Source organism: Acipenser ruthenus, chromosome 40 (assembly GCF_902713425.1).
Source record: "Acipenser ruthenus chromosome 40, fAciRut3.2 maternal haplotype, whole genome shotgun sequence".
Lineage (NCBI taxonomy): Eukaryota > Metazoa > Chordata > Actinopteri > Acipenseriformes > Acipenseridae > Acipenser > Acipenser ruthenus.
Genome location: NC_081228.1, coordinates 6,973,076 through 6,981,433, shown reverse-complemented (window position 1 = coordinate 6,981,433; position 8,358 = coordinate 6,973,076). Strand labels below are relative to the sequence as shown.

Here is an 8,358-nt window from a genome sequence, read left to right as displayed (position 1 = left end):
GCAAGAATAATTAATAAAAGCACACACACACCCCCACCAGTCAAAAACCTGACGTGTCATTTATTATCAGTAACAAATTAAAAACTCTTATTTTTGCATTACTGTTAGTTAAACATTTTTACATTGGTTACATTGATGTGATGATTAGCTTTGTGAAAGATATGTGACTATTTCTAATACAGTATAGAGAACTCAGCGCTGTGGATCTGAGAGCCAGCACATTCAATACAGTACAGTATAGAGAACTCAGCGCTGTGGATCTGAGAGCCAGCACATTCAATACAGTACAGTATAGAGAACTCAGCGCTGTGGATCTGAGAGCCAGCACATTCAATACAGTACAGTATAGAGAACTCAGTGCTGTGGATCTGAGAGCCAGCACATTCAATACAGTACAGTATAGAGAACTCAGCGCTGTGGATCTGAGAGCCAGCACATTCAATACAGTACAGTATAGAGAACTCAGAGCTGTGGATCTGAGAGCCAGCATATTCAATACAGTACAGTATAGAGAACTCAGCGCTGTGGATCTGAGAGCCAGCACATTCAATACAGTACAGTATAGAGAACTCAGTGCTGTGGATCTGAGAGCCAGCGCATTCAATACAGTACAGTATAGAGAACTCAGTGCTGTGGATCTGAGAGCCAGCACATTCAATACAGTACAGTATAGAGAACTCAGCGCTGTGGATCTGAGAGCCAGCACATTCAATACAGTACAGTATAGAGAACTCGGCGCTGTGGATCTGAGAGCCAGCACATTCAATACAGTACAGTATAGAGAACTCAGTGCTGTGGATCTGAGAGCCAGCACATTCAATACAGTGCAGTATAGAGAACTCAGTGCTGTGGATCTGAGAGCCAGCACATTCAATACAATACAGTATAGAGAACTCAGCGCTGTGGATCTGAGAGCCAGCACATTCAATACAGTACAGTATAGAGAACTCAGCGCTGTGGATCTGAGAGCCAGCACATTCAATACAGTACAGTATAGAGAACTCAGCGCTGTGGATCTGAGAGCCAGCACATTCAATACAGTGCAGTATAGAGAACTCAGCGCTGTGGATCTGAGAGCCAGCACATTCAATACAGCACAGTATAGAGAACTCAGCGCTGTGGATCTGAGAGCCAGCACATTCAATACAGTACAGTATAGAGAACTCAGCGCTGTGGATCTGAGAGCCAGCACATTCAATACAGTACAGTATAGAGAACTCAGCGCTGTGGATCTGAGAGCCAGCACATTCAATACAGTACAGTACTGAGGACATCTGTATTAGAAATACCACCACCAATAATAATAATAATAATAATAATATTTGAATGTAAAAATAAACAGTATGATTTCTGCCATGTGACGCTGGTCTAATCCATGCCATGAGCCTCAATAGCTGCCAGCCTTTCATCTCCCAGTTCTCTGCAGTCTGCACAGGGGCATGGCTGGGTCAGCTCAGTCTGGAGTCACTGGATTTAATTATCTGTGTATTTATTTTAGATTTACCCTGAGAACCAAAGGCAAAACCTACAATATCTTACAACGTCAATAAAGCCTGTTTGAATTGAATTGAATATTGAGACAGGGCTGTATTTTCCTGTATGGACAAACTGCATGCAGATCTCCCCTCCATGGTACCTGGATCACATGGGCCATTTACCCACAGCGGAAAATAAGACCATTGAAAGAGAGAACGTGTACTGGCTGCTGATTGGGTCTTTGTGAAGCTTAGCCCCTCCCCCTGGTAGCTGGGATTGGGGCTCTCTAAAGTCAGGAGGTCAGAGGTTAGGCAGACAGGAAGGGAGAGCTGTGTACAGGTGTGTCTGTGTGCAGGTGTGTTTGTGTGCAGGTGTGCAGGTGTGTCTGTGTGCAGGTGTGCAGGTGTGTTTGTGTGTTTGTGTGCAGGTGTGCAGGTGTGTCTGTGTGTCTGTGTGCAGGTGTGTTTGTGTGCAGGTGTGTTTGTGTGTTTGTGTGCAGGTGTGCAGGTGTGTCTGTGTGTCTGTGTGCAGGTGTGTCTGTGCAGGTGTGTCTGTGTGCAGGTGTGTCTGTGTGCAGGTGTGCTTATGCCCAGGTGCTTTTGCATTCCCTGGCTTGATCAGACTGCTGGAGCTGAGAGAGCAGAGAGAAGCGCAGAGAGGCTCAGCTGAATCGCAACCAGAACAGCACAAGGTACACAGTGTAATACAGTCTTAACCACACAGAGCACTCTGACACGGTGAGGCTGGGGGCACACCTGAGCTGCAGCGGGGGACACACCTTTACCATACATCCTAGAAAGCATTTTTGCTCCAGTGACAATTTTGCAAAATGTTTTTTTTTTCAAATGGCCAGACAAACTCCTGTGTTACAAACCCAATCGTAGACATTGCGCGTTCCAGCACTAATATAGCGGTGCTGTGTAGCGAGGTCACTGTGAGCGCTGTGCTGTCTGAGGTACAGCAATGAGGCAGCCGTGCCCAGGACCCCAGCAGCACAGACTGACCCCAGCTCACCTGTCCAGGGGCAGTATTATTATTGCGAGAGACAGCAGAGCTTCACACACAGGGCTGGGTCTGGACAGACCACAATACACAAACTAAACTGAGTGCTTAATCTCAGCGCTACAGGAGAGACTCAAGATGAATGCGATATCATTTTCCCTGAAGCAACCTCCTTCTTAAACTCAAGTGGGTACTCTTTAACTTGACCAGATTTTCTTTAAAGAAAACGTTTTTTAATACGGCTCTCCCTTTTCCATAAAACTTCTAGTAAATCTACATCTGAATCTCGCATAGCCTCGTCCGCTCAGTGAGACGAGGTGCATTTCCCAGGTGGTTTCTCCTCAGGCAGGGACAGTGTGTCTGTCTGTGTGTCCCCGGCAGCCCTGCCTGTGTGAACGCCCTGCTGCTCACTGACACAGAGATCGTTAAACGAGTTTCAATCGCAACCCGGGCTGCTTTGCAGGAACACAGAACTGGGATAACATCCAAGCAGCGGGAATGCGCTCTGCACTGAGCCCAGGCATAGCGCTGCAGCTCAGCTCTCTCTACACTGTGATGCGTCAGGAATCCATTCCAGCAATCAAAGAGCAGGCAGGCTCGTGGTAACGCGTCAGGGAGTCGCTCCACGTTTTCAGCATTGCTGAGCAACGATTTAAAAACGCACTATTTTCTCAGACAGACGGAGTAAGGTTTCAAAACAAGGAGAAAGAAAAATATATTCTGGAAGTCGTTCATATAAAATCTTTTTTTAAAATTTTACATGCTAAAAAATGCATTGGTTAATGAAGCAGCATTTAAAAAATATCATTCGCTTATATTGGATATAGGATTCTAGGATAATAATAAAAAAAAGATTAGTCGTTTTTTTTTTTTTTTTTTTTTTTTTTAAATAGCAGTAATTGCTTCCGCCAGCAGGGGGAGTCGTGTAGCATTACAGGCACTGTGTTTATCTCAAGCAAAGAGCAGGAAGACCTGCGCTGGACGGAATCACCTCCAGACCCAGCCCAGCCCAGCCCAGCCCAGCCCAGCGCAGGCTTCTACAAGGGAAACTCTACCAGCAACCCTCATTTAAAATAGGAATATATTTATTGATTAATGTTTTTTATTTCAATAATATTTCTTTTTTTAAAAAGGAAAATAGTCCATTGCTGTTATTATTATTATTATTATTATTATTATTATTATTATTATTATTATTATTATTATATTACATTCTATTCTATATCTGCACTCTTTGTATAGCTCGAAGACTATGTATTGGAACATGTTCTTCATGCCTTTGGTGTTGGCTTCTTATTGCCTTTGGTTCCTGTCGGTCCGTTCTCTGTGTTGTCAATCCCTGAGGAGCTTACAAGGCACTCCCTAATGCAGTATGAAGGGGAGAAGGGGGTAGAGAGAGGGAGAGAGGGAGAGGGAGGGAGGGAGGGGAGAGAGGGATAGGGACAGGGAGAGGGAGAGGGACAGGGAGAGGGGGAGAGGGACAGGGAGAGGAAGGGGGAGTTGGAAAGGGGCAGAGAGGAGAGGGGGGGAGAGAGCGAGGGAGAGGGGAAGAGAGAGGAGGTTGCAAGGGGCAGAGAGGAGAGAGAAGGAGAGGGAGGGAGGGGGCAGAGAGGAGAGAGAAAGAGAGGGAGGGGGAGTGAGGGAGAGGAGAGATAAACACAACATGAACAAGGTTTGAGGGGTAGAGGAGATTCCATGAGCAATTCTGTTTGGTGTCTTTCCTTGTTGACTCAACAAACTAAACCCTAAAACAAACTTGAAAGAACCTTATCGGAAAAAAATCTTGCACCCTCAAAAAAGCTCCCATTTGAACCACTACCCCTAAAACAATCTGTACCCCCACTCCCCAAATCATGTGCAAACACACACCCCTCCCCTACAAAGAAACTTAAAGGAGCGTTAACAAGACTTTCCAATCCGTGCTCTTACCCCTAATAGACAATGACATCACTGGCACAGAGCTTTCGCTGCTTCTGGTGTCTATGCAGGGCTTTCAAAGACAGGCAAAGCTATAGAAGCAAACGTTGTCTCTACTTCCTGGTTCAAAATCATTTCCTGTACTCCTGTAGCTCAACCTCCCTCCAACAGGAAGTTATTAGGTACCAGGAAGAAAACGCTGTCTTTGATTTTCTGTATTGTTTTTAGATCTAGTGCAATGTGAAAAATAACCAGAAGATCTTCAACGCTAGAAAAAGGGGACCAGTGATAATGCTGTAATAAGAGGTAAGAATCAGGGTCAGCGCTCCTTTAAGGCAGTGGTAACAGTGCTTGTGTTAATAAGATTGGAAGGGTTGGTCAGCGAGGGGCGAGGGCTGGACTGACACTTACTTCCTTTCTCGGGATTTGGCGATGGCGAAGAGGATGAGCTTCTTGCCCAATAGAAACACAATGAGGAACCCAATCAGCCCTCCCACCACTGAAGCAATGATGGTGGTCAGGGTTTTATCTACTACTTTCACTGCGGAGAGAGAGAGAGGGGGAGAGGAGGAGAGAGAGGGGGAGAGGAGGAGAGAGAGGGGAGAGAGGGGAGAGAGGGGAGAGAGGGGAGAGGGAGAGAAGAAATAGTGGTGGTCAGGGTTTTATCTACTACTTTCACTGCAGAGAGAGAGAGAGAGAGAGGGAGAGGGAGAGAGAGGGGGAGAAAGAGAATGATTGGGAGAGGGGGAGAGGGAATGATTGTGATAGAGGGGGAGAGAAGGGGGGAGAGAGAGAGGGAAAGGGAAAGAGAAGGGGAGAGGGAGAGAGAGAGCAGGAGAGGGAGAGAGAAGGGGAGGGAGAGAGAGCAGGAGAGGGAGAAAGAAGGAGGGAGAGAGCGGGAGAGGGAGAGAGAAGGGGAGAGAGGGAGAGGGAGAAAGAGGAGGAGGGGAGAGAGAACAATTGGGATAGAGGGGGAGGGGAGAGGGGGAGAGAGAGAGCAGGAAAGGGAAAGAGGGGGGAGAGGGAGAGAGAGACAGCGGGAGATGGAAAGAAGCGGAGAGAGGGAGAGAGAGAGTGAGAAGGGGAGAGGGGGAGAGGGAGGGGGGAGAGAGAGAGAGTGAGAAGGGGAGAGGGGGAGAGGGAGGGGGGAGAGAGAGAGAGAGTGAGAAGGGGAGAGGGGGAGAGGGAGGGGGGAGAGAGAGAGAGAGTGAGAAGGGGAGAGGGAGAGGGAGGGAGGAGGAGGGTGAGAGAGGGAGAGATAGAGAGAGGGGGGAGCTAATGAAAAGCCATTTGAAATAGTAAGGGAGCCTGGTTAATTTGGACTCGGCAGGGCGCAGGCATGGTTTGAACTCACTCTCAGACACGACGAGGAGCGTGTAGGTCGCTCGGTGCACACGGTTCTTCTCTTTGGGATTCTTGGCGTAGCAGATGTACTGTCCGGAGTCCTCGAAGTCCACGTTTAACAGGATGATGGAGATGTTGTTTGTCTTCGAGGTGCCAGCGAACTGCACACGGTAATCTGAGAAGAGAATTCGAGGCTCATATTTGGGTCCTTTGATAGTCGCTTCAAGCATCTTGTAGAGGAGGGAGAGAACAGAGGGAGGGGTACAGGGTCAGTTTAGATGAGGATCTTTGTAAAACCGGAAATGAGTGGTCAGTGTGTGAGTGGTCAGTGTGTGAGTGCACTCAGTGAGTGGTCAGTGTGTGAGTGGTCAGTGTGTGAGTGCACTCAGTGAGTGGTCAGTGTGTGAGTGGTCAGTGTGTGAGTGCACTCAGTGAGTGGTCAGTGTGTGAGTGCACTCAGTGAGTGGTCAGTGTGTGAGTGGCCAGTGTGTGTGTGCACTCAGTGAGTGGTCAGTGTGAGTGCACTCAGTGAGTGGTCAGTGTGTGAGTGCACTCAGTGAGTGGTCAGTGTGAGTGCACTAAGTGAGTGGTCAGTGTGTGAGTGCACTCAGTGAGTGGTCAGTGTGTCAGTGGTCAGTGTGTGAGTGCACTCAGTGAGTGGTCAGTGTGTGCGTGCACTCAGTGAGTGGTCAGTGTGAGTGCACTCAGTGAGTGGTCAGTGTGTGAGTGCACTCAGTGAGTGGTCAGTGTGAGTGCACTAAGTGAGTGGTCAGTGTGTGAGTGCACTCAGTGAGTGGTCGGTGTGTGAGTGGTCAGTGTGTGAGTGCACTCAGTGAGTGGTCGGTGTGTGAGTGGTCAGTGTGTGAGTGCACTCAGTGAGTGGTCAGTGTGTGAGTGGTCAGTGTGTGAGTGCACTCAGTGAGTGGTCAGTGTGTGAGTGCACTCAGTGAGTGGTCGGTGTGTGAGTGCACTCAGTCAGTGGTCAGTGTGTCAGTGGTCAGTGTGTGAGTGCACTCAGTGAGTGGTCAGCGTGTGAGTGCACTCAGTGAGTGGTCAGTGTGTGAGTGCACTCAGTGAGTGGTCAGTGTGAGTGCACTAAGTGAGTGGTCAGTGTGTGAGTGCACTCAGTGAGTGGTCGGTGTGTGAGTGGTCAGTGTGTGAGTGCACTCAGTGAGTGGTCAGTGTGTGAGTGCACTCAGTGAGTGGTCAGTGCAGTCTTACCAGCTCCAAGGTGCCGTTCCTGTTGTAGGACCACCTGAAGAGCAGGTCCTCGTAGCCGATGCAGCTGGTGAAGCTGCAGGGCAGGAGCACGTCGGAGCCGTTCAGAGCCTCCAGGCTCGGTATCTTCCCAACAGACACCTCCAGAGAGAGAGCCCCCGGGGACCAGCACACTCCTGAGGAGAGAGAGCCAGGGGTGAGAGGGGGAGGGGAATGAACGAGGGAATCCAGAGGGAAGAGAGACAGATAGACAGCCACAGTGTCTATCGAGGGGACGTGCAGAACCTGAGTCAGCCCTGAGGTGTGAGGAGGTCTCTGTGGTGCACTGTACTGTGTGTATAGTCTGGGTGTGAGGAGGTCTCTGTATGTAGGTCATGTTCAATCCCATTCAATCCTCTAGTAGGTTACGATTATGAAGATGGATGATAATCATTATGATTTGAATCTCTCTAAGTGCACCTCTGCCTGTGTTTATCTCTGGTGTCCTGCATCTGTTTTCAGTGGCAGTCACAGTTAATCCCCATCACTTCCATTTGAGCGCTAACCCTGGCTGGTTGATCTGCCAGCCGACACAGAACCGCACGCCACGCCTCTCTGTAATCGCCTCTGCTAACGGAGCACCAGGACAGGCTGCCGTCTGCCTGTCCGCAGCTCCCTGCACTCAGAGCTGCCTCAGACCTGCCTGGAACCCTTTCAGTCAATGGAATCACTGTTCGTCTGCCCAGGATCTCGAGCCCCACTGCACTGAGCCAATGTGATCCACTTCCAGGTCAGCTCATTGGTGTATACACCCTGCCGAGCGCGACGTGGCACGTTTCCCTCTCTGTGGAGGAGAGACCACAAGCTGAGAGAACCGGGACTAGCGACAGCTTTAGCTTGGGTCACGTTTATAAAGGGCGTCACTTCATGAGAAACATTTCATTTGTTTCTTTGTTTGTTTGTACATAGCCGGTGTCCTGTCTGCAGTTTCCTCCGCATCAGCACAGTGCAGGTGTATTTAATATGTGGTGTTTATATGTACACAGTGTATAATGTCAGTGGCTCTACATACAGTCTTACATGCATGTATGGGAGTCTCCACTATCTCCCTGTTTGCTGAGATGCTACCCCCTAACCCGTCGGACCTGAATGGGGTGCATGCATTAAACAAGCCGTGAATGCAACTTACACTGCCCTGCCTCAGCAAGCACTAGTGCAGAGTTGCTTCATACTGCTCTGATTCTATTATTATTACTCATTATATATAACCTCGGGGCTGGGTTACTGGGAGAGGGTGTGAGACTGGGCTGGGTTACTGGGAGAGGGTGCGAGGCTCTGGGCTGGGTTACTGGGAGAGGGTGCGTGGCTCTGGGCTGGGTTACTGGGAGAGGGTATGAGGCTCTGGGCTGGGTTACTGGGAGA

At 49.1% G+C, this 8,358-nt stretch overlaps 1 protein-coding gene across 3 annotated transcripts in view; it reads right to left on the bottom strand.

Annotated features, from left to right (window-relative positions):
* Positions 1-36: 36 nt before the first annotated feature.
* Positions 37-8,358, bottom strand: part of LOC117397291 (sodium channel subunit beta-4) — an 11,826-nt gene continuing 3,504 nt past the window's right edge. For 2 of the 3 annotated variants that reach the window (XM_034916509.2, XM_033996035.3), the window contains 4 exons: positions 6,961-7,133; positions 5,750-5,914; positions 4,807-4,936; positions 37-3,840 (listed from right to left, as the gene is read on the bottom strand). In XM_034916509.2, the coding sequence (XP_034772400.1) occupies positions 3,750-3,840; positions 4,807-4,936; positions 5,750-5,914; positions 6,961-7,133 (559 nt within the window). In that variant the 3' untranslated portion in view covers positions 37-3,749. Of the gene's footprint in view, positions 3,841-4,806; positions 4,937-5,749; positions 5,970-6,960; positions 7,134-8,358 lie in introns of all 3 variants that reach the window. The other variant, XM_033996034.3, reaches the window with a different exon arrangement.